Below are 20,071 nucleotides of genomic sequence, written 5' to 3' on the forward strand. Positions count from 1 at the left end.
GTCTGCTGGGGGTTCATGTGTCTGTTTGTGGTCAATAGTTATAATCTACAACCTGATTGACCAGACAAATGACCTAAAGTTGAATCTTGACTAATATTTAACTTAAACTATAGCAGAATGTGAAATCTGTAGATGTTGTGGTGCTTAATGGAATATAAGTAAAAGGTGATGCTAACCATGGTTACTTTATGCAGATGCAACCTGGTCGGGGGATGATGAGGACGATACAGACCGGTCGGAGGATACTTGGCCAGATGGCATGCAGTCAAGTGAGTATGGGATGAATAAATGGGGTTTCTGTAAGTTTGAGAGCTTCATCTTCCTTATCAATGGAATCTAAGTTACATATCCTCAAGCTTAATATACAGCATAGCCACTACAGTGATTTACAGCACATGTTCTTATTAGGAAGGGCATTATGACAGAAATTTTTTAAGTAGAGATTGTATCAATATTTCATGGAACAAGAGAAATGAGTGAACTATAATATGTAAAACCGAGGCATAATGATGGATTCAGCTTTCTTGGGGAACTTTGAGGGAAAAAATCTTGACTAAATGCCGGAGTTAGATAACCTCAGCTTACCCGAGGCCAGCTGAGGACAAACAGCCGTGCATAAGCAGGAGTCCGGATACACAAGGCTTACTGGGAGTTGAGGGGCCACAGCAGTTGGGCCAGTGAGACAGTTTGGCTTCATCTGTAAAAAAGGTCTGATGGTTCTGCCCCTTTGGAAAGGGAGCATGGGAAACATCACTCCTCACCTATAAAAGTTGAGACTTGATTTGCTGACTAGGCCTTTGGTTGTGCAGGGTTCCTTTCAAACTCTGTAAAATTGTATTTTCTTTTTTTTGTCTATGCACAGGTGATCAGTCCATCACAGGGCAACACAAAAACCCAAGTACAAATAGCCATTCCTGTGCTTCTAAGGGTCATTTTCTAAGGCCAACTAATCTAACAGTCCTGTTTATGGATTGTGTGAGGAAACAGAAGCACCAGAGCTTTTGGGAAAAAAAAAGCTACAAGCAGTTTAAAGCATTCGGGAGGAAAAAAGCAATTTCTGACAGCCATCCAAATATGCTGGACATGTCCGGTTGGTGCTGTTGTTGCAGGATTAGAAGCATCTGATAGTTCATAGACTGAAAACTTTGAAAAAAATAAATGCTCCTGGGGCTTCGGTACTAATATGAGTCACTATGTTATCTGTGGGTATTCCCTCTTTTGCTTGTATTCCTGCCAGGAGAAGAGGAAGTGATGTCGTGGAAGACCGTTTGGGTTGTTGTTTGTCTTTAAGTGTCTCTTCCAGCCTTCAGCCAGTCTGTTTAGACAGTCATAGTCCCAGGTGCAGGGGGAAAGAGGGGAAGCAAATCCATCGGACAGACACAAGTTTGCAGTAAATAAACAAAAAACACAAGATGGTAGATTTTTGATACATTGAATGGTGGGACTGCTTTTCATATTTGAAAACCTTACAAAGCTTTTGATCTTGTGGTGCATAATGACTTTTCAAGCATTATAAGTTATTTTGGTCATTCGCATCTAACAGAGTGATGTATAAGGGAGCTATGATAATTGGGGGAAGTAGGAGGAGAAAAAAAAACTGTTAAATAGAATGAGATAAAAATTAAATGTGATGGTCCGGTTACCATCTCGGTAACGCCCAACCCTTTAGAGCTGATCTTTTTTTAGTTTCAATTGCACCCTGCAGAGCCCACAGGGGAAAAAAATTGTGTTTATGTTTAGTCTTTGAATTGCAGATCTTTGAGCCACATGGTGCAAATGGATAGAGTTAAGATGCTTTTTCCAAGAAAAAAGGGGAGGGAAGTCTTTAAAGCAGTCTAGGTTTGATTCTTTTTCAGACATGCTTCACGGCGCATCTGGATTAAGATAGCCCAATTTCCTTTGAAGTGAAGCTGTTGATGCAGTGGACATTGCCAGGAAATGACTAAACATTGTTTTTTGTCCGCTTGCAGGGGCTCCATACTGGACTTTTAGGAAGAACGAGAAGAACGAACTAGTGGTTCCAGTTGCAAACACAGTGAAGTTCCGCTGCCCTGCCGGAGGAAACCCCCACCCAACGATACGTTGGCTTAAAAACGGCAGGCCTTTCCGGCAACATGAACGCTTGGGAGGATTCAAGGTAGGGGAAGCTCTACTCCATCCAATTTACTATGAATATAAGTTCAGCTGCCTTTTTTTCCGGCTGCGAATTTGACATTGCTTTTAAATATTTTGAAATTAGATTATTTACTATTGATATAAACCTCAGCATTCAGTGCATTTCCATTGTGAGAACCTTTCTCTTGAACCATAGTAGTGGAGTCAAACCCATAACCTGACTCTGCCAGATGGATTTGCTCCGCATATCCATCTGGAAACCTTCCATTGAAGTAATTTTGGGAAGGGGCGAAAATACTGGTTAGCTGATTGGCCTATGTTGGTGATAGACGGGCCAAATAAACCAATCAGATCAACGATGCATATGACGTACTAACAGAGCGACAACGAAAACACAACCACAAGCCAATTGATAGATCAAACTCTTGCTGAAACCAGTCGGGAGAAGAGCAAAAACATCTTTTCCTCTGAGAAAAGCCTCCAGAGCAGTGTTTTGCTCTTTTTTCAGTGAAATGCTGTGCAATTCCGATAAAACTTGCTCGATAGCCACGCTAACGCTAGTTTCATCGGCTGAAGCTGCCATGTTCTTGTTCAACCCGCCTCAAAGCCAACGCTGATTGGACGTTCGTTTGGTGAACGGCTCCAAATTTTCTTTAACGGAGAGTCTCTAGACTGATCTGCGAGTGAAACCTTGAAAGCTCGCAAGATCAGGATGGTCTCACGAGGCTAATAAACCCATCGCATTGTGATAAATACAGCTTGGTGCCAAATTTGCTTATGCTTATGCTAACAAATCGGTAACATTTCACGATCAAAGAGCATTGAATGCAATACCTATATGGACCCTCAAAAAGATTACTTATCAAGTTCTAAAAATACAATCAAAACTTAAGAAAAATAATGTAAACCTAACCTTTTGTGCATTTCTTTTTGTTATTGTTTCAAAGCTATTTTTAGAATAAAACATTTCAATTGACAATAAGACCACATAGTATGAAAAACTAATCACAAATAATGTTTCCCCCTAATGTTGTAAACAAATATCTGAAAACGTTATGCAAACATGTAATTTTAATGGTGTTGCAACAGTCACAGGCATAAGGAAAATCTGCTTTTCATTTTAACATGTGGTGGAACCCTCTAACTAAGCTTATACCGCAACATTATTATATTGGTGCTTATTCAAGATGTCCTGGGAAGATGAGAGATTTGCAAAATGCTGGGTGGAAAATATTTTGTAAATAAAGGATGTTCAGGGGAAAAAAAACTTTCTTCTTGTTGCTTTTTCAGTATTTTTTATGCTTTTGTTTTCTTTAGCTGTTCTTAACTTTTCCTACTTTCACTTCTGAGCTTCTGCCACAAACGTTTCGAAAACTTGAGGGTTTTTTTTTATCAGTTTTCCGATAAGTAATCTAAGACAAAGTTGTCCTTTTTTATTCCTTGCCCATCTAAACTGTTAATAAAAATGAAAGAAATTATTCAAACAAAGTGTACCTTCCACTCTTCACCATCTGACCTTTCACCTCTTTTCCACCCTTCACTGGAGAGATGGGAATAGACGAGACGAAGGAAACGCGGGCAGAGTTTCTGGTGTGAAATTGGAATTGCTCATCCGTGCCCCTTGTCTCACCAGGATACTTTGTAGAGCCTCTAACTGTTACTTGAAATGGTTCTTTAGCTCCATCAATTAGAAACATAAACCCTTGACTTAAAAGGGTAAATACCCTCAGACAGTAATGTATAGAGAAAGCAAGTAGCAGCAGGGGTTGGATTAAGTGCAGGAAGTTAGGGTAACTCAGGCAGAAAAAAATGTCCCAATGGCAAGTGAAAAACTAGCTGTTGATATATCTATATGTATATATATATATACTATATATATATATTTCTTTTTTTTTCATATAGGAATCCTTCTAATTAACTTTTTGTGAATAAGATGATTGCAGCAGCATAATCTCACACTAAATATGTTTTGAAACAATCTTTAATGTGAGTACATTTATCCATTAGGGGAATATGGCCTCTTTTAGAAGGGTGCAACATCATTCATAAATCTGATGGATACCAGAACAGCTTTCCACCTGTCAGGTTTATTTATGAGTTAAATGTTTATGCTGAGAGTTATGCAACTTATTTATGAAATGATCAGTGATGCTGAACAAGTCAGAGGCACGTGGTTAACACCTGATGGTCTATGAGGGAAAGTTGGGCCCAGATTATGTTCGGGTAGCCGCTGAAGTCTTATTCCTTTAGCTTTCAGCACCACCAGTACAGCTAAGACAAAAGCAGCCACAGAAATGATAAAGTCAAGCTGTCAGCTGCACCACAGGCACTTCATTTCTCTTTTTGTTGTCAACAAATATTTGACAAAAGCTGCACCTGAGCCCAGCCCAACGGCTTCACCTCTCCACTGTGTGAAGTGGTAAAGAAACCCCCTTTTTTTTTTTTCTCTTACCTGTACTTTCCATGCACCAGTGCCATTTTAAATAGAGCAACTACAGCTGTGGTTCTACACAGAATGGCAAAAAAAACCAAACAAACAGGGATTAAATCAGGGGTTCTCAAACATTTCTATAACATACCCTGACATTAGTTTACACTAAAGTTTACAGTTTTTTCTGTTTTCAGCAGAAAGTTTAAAACAGTTCCACTCAGGATGTATTTCAGTTTAGATTGCTGCTTCATTAATAAAAAATATTCCTATCTTTAGTAATGAGTAATTAATGAAAAAAAAAATGCTTTTTAATAAGATTTTCCATTCTTACTCATGAGTGAATATGTTCCAAGCCGGAAAAGTTAACTGAAAAAAAAAATGTCTGTGGTTAGAAATCTTTGTGAAAACAGAAAAGTAATGTCAACATGGCTCTGCATTTTTTTTTTAACAATCAACAACTTCTGTGTCATCTTTCACCACATTTTGTAGGAAGGTTTTCCTTCTATTCTTTTCTTTGGGTGCCAGTTTTTTCATGTCTGCTAATCCCAACTCAATGGTTCTGTATCTCATCAACAGGTCCGGCCCCTACATTGGACCCTGATCATGGAGAGCGTGGTGCCGTCCGACAAGGGAAATTACACCTGTTTGGTCGAGAACCGCTTGGGATCCATCAACCATACCTACACTCTGGATGTACTGGGTCAGTACTTGCAGTCTAAATACACCTGTAAGAGGTAGAGAACTGGTGGGAAAAACTTTTTACTGTGAGGATAGTGTGTTTGCATATGCTGTTTAATTGTTGCTCAGGTGTTGTGTGGATGCAGGTGGTTAAAACTATGAAACTTATTCTAGAATGAAATACGTTGGCTTTACTAGTGTTATGTTTTCTAACCCACAAATCCAAAATGTGCATTTATAAATAATATAGTTTCTAATAGTGTGCAGTCAACATCTATGCTATATAATAGTGTGTTTTAAAGATATTAAAGGATCCTAGTGCAAGTTTTAGGGTTTTTTAAGGTAGATAAACCAAAACAGAGAAATTGGTAATAATTAAGGTGTCATCCAGTCATCCATCCATTCATTTTCAGTCATGCTTATCCTTGCTGGGGTTGCGAGTGGTGCTGGTGCCTATATTCAGCTGTCTACGGGAGGCGGGGTCCACCCTGGACAGTTTATCTCAGGGCAACACAGAGACATACAAGACAAACAATCATTCACACACACACTAAAACCTAGGAGAATTAAGAGAAGCTAATTAACCTAGCAGTCATGTTTTTGGACTGTGGGAGGAAGAGTACCCAGAGAGAACCCAGGCATTCACAGGTAGAACTTTCAAAATCCATGCAGAAAGACCCCAGACTGGGAATCGGATCCTGAACCTTCTTGCTGTAAGGCGGGCAGTGCTACCCACTGCTCCACTGTGCAGCCCTGTTCATTATAATTTATTAATATATAAATACAAAAAAACTAAATTATTTTTGGGGAGGATAAAGGAGTAGTATAGATACTAAACTGGTGTATTATTTATTTGACAAAAGGCTGACTTGGCCTGAATTGGCCTTTTTATTACTGTAAACATCAGTAAGTAGCAAAAACTGTACTTATTTGATGACTGATCTTTGTTTGACCTAAATGACAATTTTAAAGTAATGTGGATATGACCGAGACAATCGTTCGGCATCAGTTTTTCAATAAAACGCTGACCTCAGCATTACTTATGGCGGGTTCAGCCCCAACTCAGTCAACCCCTCTTTCTCGACCTTTGGATCGGAGAAAGAAAGGAATGTTTTTCCCTCCGTTTGCAGAATCAATCGATGGCTGGTACAACAGGGGGAGTGGGATAACAGTTGTAGATCGATGTGTGTTTGCACACCCCATGCTTGCTTCCTTTATTTGGCATAGACCCAATCTCCTTTGGACTTGCCGCTCGGCACTTTTTGAGCCATCAGTACACATCAAAGTATCTCTGATGCAGTTATTCTTTTAAAGCCTGGTCAGTGAACCACAGATAACCTAAACAGACATGCAGTCTTACTCATCAAAGTGTCTGCAGCTTGTACAATTTTCTCCAAGACATTTTCTCTGTAGTGCCTTGATGGGAATTGGAAGTGTTTTTTTTACTGTATCTGAATGTTTATGCACTTGTGCGGAAACAAATTACAGTGTTCGCATATGCTCCCTAACTGAGGCCCCCCGTTCTTCCTCTCCCAGGAGTTGGCTAAAGCTCCCCTTCCAATTGCATATTTCTTCTTGTTATGTTTTACTGCAGAACAGTATACCTCATCCATAACTGTTGCTGCTGCCCTCTATAACTGGTAGAAAAAAGAATAGTCCAAACTGAGACAATAAACCTTTTTGGCTTCCAAAGTGACCTGCATGATGATCTATTAGAACCAGTAAGTCAGGGTTTACTGGTTTAAATAAGGCATTTAAGGGAGCTATAGGCTGACATACATGGCATTTTACAGACTTTCAGCACTGTTTTGGTAGCCACATGCCAACCTGTGCCATATTAAGCTTTTCAAGAGCCTCTACCCACCCCTGACCCTTTTGGTCCCCATGGGCCGGGCTACCAGGTTACGCAGAGTTCAGTGTCCTTACTAGGGAATGCTGCCATCAGATTACACCATCAATCATTGGACTGTAAGTGGGTTCTGTTTTTGTGCCGCACTGGATACTGGACATATATCTCATTTTGCAGGATCTACTTTTTAGTTCTCTTTGATGCTTGGAAATGAATCTAGATTTTTCTCTACCTATGTTTTTACACTGTGTTGCTGTTCTATTATTTTGCATGTGTTTTTCCTACTAAAGTGATTTTTTTTGGTTTTCGTTAAAGAAGACCCACAAAAACAGCATTGTGCTTGTTTTACCCAACAGTGGTCCCTGCTGACTGATTTTGTGTACTTTTAAAATCTTAGCTGCAATTGCAGCTAAGTTTTATCTCCACACGTGGAGATAAAACCTGCTGGAGTCCAGAAATTCATCCTCTAGTAGTACAATTACCAAGACTTGTTTAATCTATGTAAATGATTTGATTTCAGCTAAATTTATGAGATTCAGAACTAAAACATGCCAGATATACCAATTATCACACCTGAGCTGTGGATCTTTGCTGCTTCTTCAGTTACCATGCAACGCTTTTTCTCGAAGGCGAATAGTTGTTCAGAATCACCACTTCTTTTTTAGAGAAAACCAAAGCACTGTATAACTTTTCTTTCACTTTACATCTAATTTATCCACTGTTTTGTCACAATCTATCATTTACAATTCCTATAAAATACACTGAAGATTATTATTTATATTCATGACTAATTAGAGTTATGCACTTTTTCCTCTGTGGATTGGTTCATCTAAAATGTCAGGTTTTGCAGAAAGTTTTTGAAGACTCGGCTTCAAAAATCAGGGCAAATGAAGACAGACAATTAAGAAGGCAAACCCTAGGAACCCTAAAAATGTGCTACAAGGACGGGGAATTATGTACTGGGGAAGGAGGGATGGCAGTCCTTTGATCTTACAGATTACCGAAAAGAAGGAGAAAGGGAGTATCTATAATACTTTCTTTCTTTCACACCTTTCAGTAATTGCTGATAAGTAACACAGAACATCATAAATAAACTATATATATAAATAAAGTCAAAGCCCTTTCATTTGTTTCTGCCTTTTTTGAAAAGGCACTGCTGTGCTTATGAGTCATGTCACAGTTAAGTATATCCTGATCTGATATTGTGATCAGAAACCTTGTCTGATATCAGACAAAAAATAAATATTAGTATATATATATATATAAGCCTGCACAGAAAATTGTCAGATATAAGCAAGCAGCTTAAAGCAATCTATTTGGATTCATTTCAGTTTAAAGTTCCCATAACTAATTGGTTATTCATCAATGGGCCAATTGTTCTCTTTCTGCTGCAGACTATTGTTCTTCGTCATCTTAGTTGATCAAACCTTTTCTAGTGTTCCAAGTATGTATGACTCGTGCTTTTATTTTTATAGTCAATATTGTCAATATTGTTGTAGTATTGGAAATGTAAACGTTTTATTGGGACAGGACACTCTCAGTTACAGTATGGGAGCTCTTTAGGCTCCTCGATGGAGGTGTTTTAAAGGGGGCAATATTCTCTTAATTTAATTATGTTTAGGTAAATAAGCTAAATGTTTGCATTTAGCAGAATGCAGACACTTCTGCATTTGGAACATTCTGTTACACCATTTACTGACCATAATTAGTCCAATTCCTCAAGTAAAACATAAGCATTCGAGAAATATGCTCTTTTTCCAACAGAACGGTCACCTCACCAACCTATCCTCCAAGCTGGACAACCAGCCAACACCACAGTACGAGTCGGAGAGGACGCCCAATTCCAATGCAAGGTCTACAGCGATTCCAAGCCTCAAATCCAGTGGCTGAAACACATCACCCGGAACGGTAGTCGGTATGGGCCTGATGGAAACCCCTACGTCAAAGTGTTAAAGGTAGATTCTACTCTTGTCTTTTGATTTTTATTATGTTAAGGAAAAAAATAATAAAATAAGAAAGTTATTATATACCTGTCCCCAAACTGTATGTACCGTTTTACTTTAGGTTCAAATAATATTGTTTTCAGTTCAGAATTCCTTTTTATGTGTGGCTTGCTTTTCTCTGTGATGTGAGAAACTGATCCATAATAGGTTTGGTAAATATACGCTTTCTTCTTCAAGTCTACTTACAGTAATATTGAAATAAAACAGCATATTCTAACTTTATAGGTAACAGTCCAATATTGGGTACTTTTCTACCCAGATGATTGTGATAATTCCTGCAGATTGATCTAAAGTAACTGCTGTTGTGATGTTTTCATATGTTCCTGTGCCTGTTTTATCTGCTCTATTGTTTGATGGGTTGCAGCACTCAGGCATTAACTGCACAGACATGGAGTATCTCACCATTACCAATGTCACAGATGAAGATGTTGGGGCATATATCTGTAAAGTCTCATATTTTTTTCTGTTTTCTGTTTCCACTTTCTCCTACCCCCCTTCTATCCCCCCAGACACCAGGCGGTAACACCACATATAAGGACATGGAGGTTCTCTACCTGTCCAATGTTACCTTTGAGGATGCTGGGGAGTATACATGCTTGGCGGGTAATTCTATTGGGATCTCCTATCAAACTGCTACTCTGACGGTGCTTCCAGGTACATAAATTCTCTTGCTTTGTGTTTCCATAAATGTTATGTTTTATTTTTCTTCTAAAGCTGTTTAAAGGGCACATATGTTAAACTATTATTTTTTCAAATGTCCAGCTGTATTCTGGCTTGAAGATGTTTCTTCATGACCATGTTGCTAACTCACAACTTATTCTACTTCCAGACTTAGGTAGAGCTCCTCTATTCCAACAGAAATTAAGATTTTAACCAGTTTTTACTCCTCTTAGATAATATGTCACTGCTCCTCTTAGTGCCTGATTCTGCATGCTTTTAAAGCTGGGTAGATTATTCAGAAATGCCTTAAATTGTGCTTTGTTACTTTTTTTTCTGGCTCTGACAATTGGTTTATTTAAAATATAGTTTAATGTTAAAGCTAACTGCTTATTTCATTTTGGATGAATACCGGTACTAAAATCTGTGCTTTTTTGTCTGTTCTTGTTTACTTGGCTTAAGTTTGCGCTGATAAAGATGCATAAGCCGCTTTATTTCAGAACGTAATCCCAGACCTATTAATTCAGCCATTCTATTTCAATAAAAAATAATAATTCATTATATTTATAAACTTAGGAAAAAATAATATTTCTTCTCAACACAGTCATAAATGCTGCTGTTACCAGCAATGCTAAGCTCTGTAGAATAAAAGAAATTAGATTTTTGTATTTTTCTCTTTTTATTTCTCAAATTAGTGAGATGATCTAGAAAAAGACATAAATTCCATGAATGCTGGTAAGGAAACAAGCTCCAGACTGCTTAGATGCAGGCCAAAGTGCCATAGATTGATTATGTTACATTAAATGCTAAAACTTGGCATCATTGCGTAACACATTGAAAACAAAAGCACCTTTTGCTAAAACCTTGGGCTAAAGTTTGACCTCATTCAGTAAAGCTTTGTTTTTCCAGCAAGGATAAAAGTTGTCATAGAAGAGAAGCTAAAAACTTAACAAACTGGCACCTTATGGAGGGATTTAAAAGCTCTCTGTGACAAACCCTCTACCAGTAATTTAACATTGAAAATGAATGCTTGTAATATAAACTGTTATTATGGCAATTTTAAAAGGGACTGATCTAATGTCTCCTTGGGCTTTGTCCAGCACTGTTACTCTGATATATACAGCCCTTTTAATAGACAGAAGGTTCAGATCATACACACCCCAAATAATCTCAGACCTCTATTGTTTTACGACCTGAAGTGAAGTACATATTTTTCAAAAGGGTGTGTTTTGTGCTTGTGTTTGCATGTCTTCAACACTGTCATGGAGCTGTAACATATGTTGGCCTCATTGTTTGGTTTGAGTCATGATTTAAGATCTGGTGTCACTGTTAAATCCACTGAAGAGGATTTCTGTTTAGTTGGTCTGTGTATGAGGATTAAATCTATTCATGAGTCATCTTTAGAATGTCTGTTTACTTGTCTTTTTAGAGAACAACTGTTATAACCTCATTTTTACTGTCAGGCCTTAGTTTCTTTCTCAATATTTTCTAACCTTTTATAAATCTATAAACCAGCCACACAACTGATGAAAAGCACAAGTTTCCTTAATCTCTATTTATCAATAACTGGCTGGGAACTTGTGGTTTGATACAGATCTGCGTCCTGCATGAGAATAATCAGTTAGAGGTTTTCTAATGAGTAATTTCTTATAACTTTATCCGTCTCTCCTCTTTGTTCTCCTTTTTTTCCCCCTACTTTGAACCTCCGCTACTCTCCCCCTATTTGCTCCATAGATCCTTCAACCAAATGCCAAATTCCTAAGCGCACAGTTTCCTCGGTGCACCCAGGCGAGGTGCTGAAGCTGACTTGTCCAACGGCAGGAACCATCACTTGGACCAAAGATGGCCACCCGCTGGAAACCAACAACCGAACTCTGATTGAACATGAGGTGCTGCAGGTCCGTGATGCCCTGCCCAAAGACTCTGGCCTGTATGCCTGCACCAGCGACAGCAAGGAGGTTTTCTGCTACAACGTCAATATCACAGGTGAGAAAATGGCTGTAAGAATACTTTTATTCCTCCTTGGGTGATGAGGCTGACATTTTTTACCTCTTAACCTAATCTGAAGAAGGTGTTCCGATCAGAAAAAAAAAGCTATTCTGGTGTGTTAAATAAGATGTGGCCCTTGTTAAAGCTGTGCCCAAAAATGTCCCTAATTTTAGCATCTTAGAAGTTAGAAAATGTTGTGTGCAGACTGTTTTTACAGTAGGCGGGTAGAGGAGAGAAACATCAGGTATTGCGGTCTCGCTGCTCTGAAAGTTGCCAACAGAATAGAGGAAGAGGAGCTGCCAAAGCTTCCAGCCTTTTAAAAGAAGGAACAGAGAGCAAAGGATGGACTAGTCACCACCTACAGGAAGTTGCCGTTTGATAAATGTTTGTCTAAATTGATTTACCTTGCTTGGACTTAGATGAATGTTGCTGTGATAAAGGTCTTGTTTGCAGAAGGAAAAGTTGTTACTGTTGTCAACATTTACAAAAACAACAAAACAAAAACAATAGGGTGGGGTATGTTTTGTTTATTTAGAAATAAAAGACCAAAATAAAAAAAACTTTAATTGACAAACAGAACAACAATATGCAAGACAAAAGCATAGGGAGTAGCTGAGGAATGAGTGAAAGACAGGGAGAAATCCTCAGTTTAAATAACGTATTGCATGATTAGTTCAGGGACCTGCTCGTGTTAACAAGGTTTTTTTCCTGCAAGGATGTTATAGATTTGATTGGTGAGATTTAGTTTATATTTTAAAGCTAGTTTAAGCTAGTTTTTTTGCTGATTTATAGTGATTTGTGAACATAGACGTCCAGATTTTGACGTGATTGTTTACTCAAATTGGACATATGAAGGTTTCTGAAGTAAAATAAAGATACTAGTGACAAAAAAAAAAACTGTGAAAGAGGCAAGAACTGCATACACTAAGAAAAAATACAGAGAGGGGAAATTACCTGGTTAAATGTGCATTGCTTTAACTGTAGGAACCTGTAGCTATAAATGCAAATTCAGCTAATGAAACTATTCAAAATAATATTGAAAGTTTATGTTTTGGGGGAAGATTATATAGGAACAACATCCGTCAAATCTAAAAAGGACTAATTTCTTAAAGGATTCTAAAATAAAGAAACAAAAAAATATATTCTTTAAATTTTCTTTATGCTATATGCGCCGATGTTTTCCGAAGGGAACTGAAACATATTATCTCTCTGTTATAGATTAATGGAAGTCTGGTAGAAAAAAAGAAGTGGGGAGAGAGGAGATAATTGAAAAGCTGATAGCAGAGTAAAGTAGAGACAAGGAAACGAGCTGAAGAGTATTGGAAACAAAAAGAGGGGAAAGCTTTCAGCATAATTAAAATAAACAACTGTGCTTTTTTAATCTCAGTATTTGACTTAGATTTAGGAAAATTATCTATTTAGCTTTTTAAAATACATGAAATGACAGCCATGGAGCCTCAGCTTGAAGTAAATGTAAAATAGAACAAAGTCATTAAGCAGAGAAAAAAGAACAGCTACATGACCAACAGTATACATCGTTTTTCTCAATTAAAATTATTTAACCATTAACAGTGTTAATCTTTCTCCTTCTCTTCAACTGCTAATGAAATATAAAAATAAAGTAAAATGATTATTTTCTGGTCTGAATATATTGAGATTCATCTGCTTCATATCAATGGCATTCTCTGTTTGCTTTACCAAATGCGCATCTTTGTCGCTTTGTATTTATTGCACGGTGACTCAAGAAAGACAGATTATTCCTCAAAAAATTGCATTGCGTCAGTCAAACAAGCATGATGTCATCATACAATATCAATAAGAAACGGCAGACAGCGAAAGGAGTTGTTGGGGTTTGGGTGGGGGCAGCTGTTAGCAACAACAAAAGCTGCCTTCATGCATTTCCCTGCATGTTTCTGTCTGAGCTTATGCAGTTAGATGGAGGGGAGTACATGTGCGTATCTCTTTCAGGCTAGATGCTCGAGGGAATACAGGAATTTGTGAGATTCCTACAGCTAGTGTCTCCCAGGTAGTGAGGCCTCAAGGAGCCAACCAGCAAACCAGCCAAGTCAGTCAGCTGTGCTCATCCATTATGAAAGCTGGCCATCTGGACCCAGTTACCCACCTGGACCCAATGTGTGTCTGTATGTGTGTGTGTGTGTGCGAAAGAGAAAGTTTTACCCAAATTTGTATAGCAGCAGTGTACACATGTCTGCTTTTGCTTACACATTCACGGATAGAGGCTGAACTAACCATGAGGGCTTCCACATCTTGTTAAAATTCCTCACACACATCGTGTCTCGCCATGATTTCTCCTTCTCCACTTTTGGGTTGACTGTAATTGCCTGAAATCCATTAAATAAGGAGGGGAAGGGAGAAAATGGAGGGAGAGGGAAAAGATCCAGCCACTCTTGTTATAGTAAGCTGTTTGGAAACAAAGAACAAGCTGTTCTGGCAGCACAGTTGCGATTTCTCGCCCCGTGTGTTTTAGAAAATTCAAAACCAAGAATATTATTTAAAGACTGGGGGACCAATGGGGAGATTGGTGTTGGATCAGCCCCAACATTTCTCTGAGCACAGCGTTGAGATTTGGCTCAACAGCCAGGACTGTAGAAAAAGGGAGGGAGAGAAGAGAAAGTGGTTGTATCTTTATATTTATGGCTTTATTTGTGGAAGCCTCATCCTTACCTGGTGCCAGGCCACTGCAAAAGATATGGAAGAGCTCCCACAGCACTGGGCAAATCAGATAATTTATTAGGCAACTAATAAAGGCAACTGGTTTGATGGATTTAATAAAGGGGCATCAGCATTTTAGGGGGTGCCAACAAATAATAATTTTAGTTTTACTTGAAAAGGATGCTCAGATTGCTCAATATATGTATTCATTTTTGTTCCGATAAAATCCAAGTAAAATACAACAAAGCTTGTTGTTGCAAACTGACAAAATATGTATAAATGTATGTTTGCAAAGCTCTTCTATTTTTATGCGCTGTTGTTGTTGGCCAATGGAGAGAAACTCTCAACTTAGGTGAGGGAAGGTGATAAGAGGTGACATCAGAAGAAACCGGGGATTTACCACTTTAATGAATCAGTTTTTTTTATGGGTATTCCCTCTGTTGCTTGTACTGCTGCCAAAAGAAAAGAAAGTGATGGTGTGTAAAAGTGTTTGGGTTGTTTTGGAGTGTCTCGTGGCAGTCTTCAGTCCCATCTGCTTTAACAATTATATTTCCAGGTATGAGGGAAAGGGAGGAAGCAAGTCCAGCTGACAGACACAGAAAAGAACAAATAAGCACAAAACACAAGATTGCAAATTTTAGCACATTCGTTTTGGTATTTTATCATTGAAAATTATATGAAACTCAGAAACGTCTTTACTAAAGGAGATTTCAATCTTCTATGATGGTGATTTTTTAGGTGTGATAATTCCCTCTGGTAATTTCCTTCATGCCTCGCAGTGTGATTTTGAGAGTTGCTCGGGCAGCTGGAGGAAGTAGGAGGAGGAAAAAAAACTTTTCTGGGGCACGACATTAAAATGGGTTATGATGGCCTGCTTATCCCTTGTGGCAATGCCCAGCCATTCAGAACCAATCTATTTTTGGTTTCTGTTGCACCCTGCAGAGCCCACTGGAAAAATGTGTGTTTTGGTTTAGTCCTAGAAGTGCACAGCATTAGCTCTCATTTAAAGATGGATAGTTTTATCAGTGTTGCCAAAAAAAGGGAGATATTTAAGAACAACTCGGATCGGATTCTTTCTTGGTGCATCTGGACTAAACTAGCTATTTAGCTTTTATGCCAAGTAGTTGATGAAGTGGGCGCTGTCAGTAAACAACTGAACTCTATTGTTATCTTGTTACAGGTGCTCCGTATTGGACCTCTTCAGCAAAGATGGAGAAGAAACTGCATGCAGTGCCAGCTGCAAACACAGTAAAGTTCCGCTGTGCTGCAGGAGGTTACCCCCAGCCATCGCTGCATTGGCTCAAAAATGGCAAACCATTCCGCCAAGATGAACGCATGGGAGGATATAAGGTAAGGGAAACACTAATCCGACTCGGTTATATAAAAACCTAGATAAAACAGTGGTACTTTTGCTTCCTCCTCTTTTATGGACGTAATAGAAGTAATTAATGAATAGGATGCCTAATTAATGCCTATAATACTGTCAACGTGATGGTTAACAGTATGACCCTTACTTATCTTTTGCTTCCCCTTTGGCTGGGTTTACTAACTGTTCTGCAAAATCTCAGGAGGAAGAAGGAAACAGAAAGATCTTTAACAATTCCTCTTCACACAACCTTATTAGTTTTTCCAGTGACCTGAGCCCTCTATTTTGTTTTTACCTTGTTTTAAGTTCACCACACAGTTTTTTTTTATTTATTTTGGGTATGATTTGTACCATTATGCTGCTAAAAGACCAAAGTCCTTATATTTATAAAAGGTTCTCCATGCCATGCACTTAACAATATTTTAGGTCCTCTCTGGAGAAAAACATGTCCTTCAGCATGTTATTACACACATTTTGAAATATTTTGATTTTGGTACAATCCTGGCAGAGTTTAATAAACTTGTAATATTTTAGCATGTGTTGGTAAAGCTAAACTTTATTTCTGGCTGGTAGTTTTGTGCAATTTATCAGCAGTGATCTTATTTACTTTCAAAGACTGAGAAAATGTTGATGTTCAGTTAATTTTAAGGAGAAGGTCAGCAATACCTCGAGTAATTTGGTTTATACATTATTTCTAAATGAGGAATTTTATTACCTTGCACATGTTTGTACTTAAAAAGATGTTATCTATGTTTTTAATTAAAAACATCTTTAAAATAACTATTTTTAGTTGAGCCTTAACGACTAAAACATCGCTTGATTAGCAGACTGACACCTCAATAGTTGAGCCGAGATGCATCTATAAGCCTGTAGCTTATTTTCCTAAATTACTTCGGGTTGCAAGTTCCCACGCAGTTCTGTACATTAATGTTAAATGCATCCAACCCAGAAAACAAAAGAAGTGTTATTCAAGATGGATTTTGTGAATACTAAGAACCAGACATGGGCAATGTGGAGTCAACAAGTCATCTCCATGTCATGTATTTGTTCTACCCAGTCACTGAAGCAGGTGAGTCCAATCTTCACTGTGAATTAACCTGTGCAGATTGGACTCACCTGGTTAATTGGCTGGGTAGATTAAATACATGACATGGAGATGACTTGTTGACTCCACATTGCCCATGTCTGCTAAGAACTGAGCACCACCCCGCTCAGCTGAGACACCAATTAACAGAAAGTGCTGTGTTGTCAGAAATCTTTGTGAAAAAGGTAATAGATAAATCTCCAATCCATCATTAAAATCCATTATGACGTCTGACATGTAAAAAATAAAAAAATAACTACAGTTTTTAGTTGACATGTTGCTGTATTCTATGGAAGAAAAAAAATGCAATTAAACAATTCTCAAGTAAAAAAGAAAATAGGGTCCTCATTGGCTTTGCATTTTTTCCAACACACAACTTCTCTCAGATCTATCAACATATTGCTTTTTTTCTTAGTTTTTTCATTCTTTCCTTTAAGCACCAGCTCTTTCATGTCTGCTAATCCAAACTCAACCTTTCGGTATCTCATCAACAGGTGCGCCTGCAGCACTGGACCCTGATCATGGAGAGCGTGGTGCCGTCTGACAAGGGAAACTACACCTGTTTGGTAGAGAACCCGTTTGGATCCATCAACCATACCTACACTCTGGATGTAGTGGGTCAGTACTTGCAATCTAAATACACCTGTTAAGTTTAGAGAGGTAGAGAATTAATCCAGTAAGTGAGGATAGTGTGTGTGCATATGCTGTTTAATTGCACAGGTGTACTGTGGATGCAGGTGGAGGTCAGGAACTGCTGCCAAGAGTTTAGAGAAGATGTGTCATCAGGTTCAATGTGGCTTTGATTACTTTATACTGAAATATTATTTTAAACCAGGGAATCTGGACCAGGGGGCCATTTGCATACCTGAATTATTTTCTTAAAGCCCTAACCAGAATTTTAAAATAGTACAAGAATGCCCATGTCCTTTAAAGGGCAAAACTGCTTTCTAATCTCTCTATTTTCTCAGCCAAGCGGTGTTGCTTTATCAATCTGCCTGATCGGTTTCCAGTGTATCTACTAAACTGAACTGCTTCTGTAAAAGTGACTCAGGTCTCACGGTGTTCAGCCACATCTACCTTTCTTTTCTGACCTTCATTCACATAAGAAAAGACTCACTCAAATTGAAGAGTAGTAGACCACTGCATGTTTTGCAACGGTCTGCTACTTTGCACTTTTCTCTCTTAATTTGAAGCAGATGTGATGACTTTCAGACTTGCCTCTTACCACTGTGTGAGCAATCATAGACATCAAGGTTTATCTGATGCAGTCATTCTTTTAATGTCTGGTTAGTAAACCACAGATAACCACATTGGAGCAGCAGAGGTCCAGCTTATCATCCAATCCACGTCTGCAGCCTGTATCCATAATTGGATTTATTCCATCGCCATCCCTAATGGCATTACGCACTTCCAATTGTTTTTATGAGTGCATAGATCAGGATTAGTGGTATTGTTTTCATCATATTAGACTAGCATTTGATATCGGATGGTATTTGAATGTGAATGTACTTTAGGCACATCACAGAAACACATTACAGCCAGCCAATGTTCACACATGCTCCCCCACCGAGGCCCCCTGCTTTTCCTCTCTCTGGAGTGGAATAAAGCTCTACTTTCAACTTCATATTTCTTTTTGCTCTGTTTTACTGCAGAACACTAAACCTCTTCTATGACTGACTCCATAGCCCCCGTTCCCTCTGCAGCCTCTTGAATAATTTTTTTTCTTACTGTTAAACTTGGGGAAGAAATGGAGGCAAAAGGGAAACAGAAAAGCCTTTTCTTATCAGACTTTTTGTTACCCAAATGACCTGTAGGATCAGCTTTTAGAAAAGAAAACACCCAGAACTCACTGGTTTAAACTGGAGTCTGGACAAAGACCTGCAGTCGGGCAGTGACAGCCTGACACACATGGCATGTCTCCGCTATTCAGCACTGTGTGGGTAGCCGCATGCCATCCTGTGCCACACTGAGCTTTTCCTGGGTTCCTTCTGAGATGGGCCGTCAGTTTACTCGGAGTTCAAAGTCCTTAACTGGACATCATCCGGTTCCTCCACTCACTATTAAACTGGCTTTAGGAACTGGAGACTAGTTATTGGTCTTAATCTGCTTATTATTTCTAATTTAAGAATGAAAACTATCCTCCTCCTGCTACATTACAACTATGTGCAACTTTGTACCTCTATCAAATTAAATTACTATAAACAGAGAAGTTTTTTTCCTTTTGATTTGGTTTAGTGAACAGTTTTGCACACCCTCCATCCTCTCAAAGTAGTGAAAGTTCTAGAGGGGGCAGAAGGCTGAAGAAATTGGGGCAAATAAAGAAAGACAATAAACAAGTCTAACCTTAGGAATGTCCGGAGGGGGTGGGGGGTGGGGGGGGTTGGAGGGGGGGTCTGTCAGAATGGAAAGAGTGGTGGAGGGTGTTTAGATAGAGGAAGGTGGGGTTCATCAGATCTGACAGATCTTAGAAAAGAAAGTAGCCACTCAAATTTTTTTTTATGTTATTTTTCCCCTATTTAGCCCGCCCACCCCAACATTGGCTCTCCACTAATCCCAAACCTCATAAACACACTTGTATAAATAAATCCAATGCAGTACCTTATGGTTTTGTTTTGTAAAGGCACTGCTGTGCATATGAGTCATCTCGCAGTATGGGAGCTCTGAGGGCTCCTCAGGGTAGCTGTAAAAACAGGGTGGTGTTTTAAAGAGGGCATTGTTCCCCAGATCTTATTCTGTTTAGCTACGTAGGCTAAATTTTGGCGTGTAGAAGAATGTAGATAGTTGTAGATATTGCAAAGAATCCTTTTATAACTTCTAAAGTATCCTCATGCTCAAATCTTTCATGGGCCTTCTGAACAGACACTTATAAATATTTTTTCTTCTCCAACAGAACGGTCACCTCACCGGCCTATCCTCCAAGCTGGACAACCCGCCAACACCACAGTACGTGTCGGAGAGGATGCCCAATTCCAATGCAAGGTCTACAGCGATGCCCAGCCTCACATCCAATGGCTGAAACACATCACCCGGAACGGTAGTCGCCATGGCCCTGATGGAAACCCCTACGTCAAAGTGTTAAAGGTAGATTCTACTTTTGTCTTTTGTTTTTCTATATTTGATGACAAAATTAGTCATATAAGAAAGCGATTACATTCCTACCCCTAAACTGCATACCCTGTGGCACTTAAAGTGTGGTGTTTAAGGTCAATCTCTTCTTATCCTTTAA

The 20,071-nt window shown here is 38.8% G+C and overlaps 1 protein-coding gene across 7 annotated transcripts in view; it reads left to right on the top strand.

Moving 5' to 3' along the window:
* The window catches only part of fgfr2 (fibroblast growth factor receptor 2), a 54,461-nt gene that overhangs the window by 11,586 nt on the left and 22,804 nt on the right, over window positions 1-20,071 (top strand). For 3 of the 7 annotated variants that reach the window (XM_038294715.1, XM_038294717.1, XM_038294716.1), the window contains exons 1-6: window positions 8,917-9,028; window positions 9,586-9,730; window positions 11,468-11,719; window positions 15,576-15,745; window positions 17,340-17,463; window positions 19,736-19,926. In XM_038294715.1, coding sequence (XP_038150643.1) covers window positions 9,616-9,730; window positions 11,468-11,719; window positions 15,576-15,745; window positions 17,340-17,463; window positions 19,736-19,926 — 852 coding nt within the window. In that variant the 5' untranslated portion in view covers window positions 8,917-9,028; window positions 9,586-9,615. Of the gene's footprint in view, window positions 1-194; window positions 270-1,970; window positions 2,138-5,122; window positions 5,247-8,837; window positions 9,029-9,585; window positions 9,731-11,467; window positions 11,720-15,575; window positions 15,746-17,339; window positions 17,464-19,735; window positions 19,927-20,071 lie in introns of those variants that run through there. The other 4 variants (XM_038294714.1, XM_038294713.1, XM_038294719.1 and 1 more) reach the window with 2 other exon arrangements.

Source organism: Cyprinodon tularosa, unplaced genomic scaffold (assembly GCF_016077235.1).
Source record: "Cyprinodon tularosa strain WSP-4 unplaced genomic scaffold, ASM1607723v1 ctg343, whole genome shotgun sequence".
Classification (NCBI taxonomy): Eukaryota; Metazoa; Chordata; class Actinopteri; order Cyprinodontiformes; family Cyprinodontidae; genus Cyprinodon; species Cyprinodon tularosa.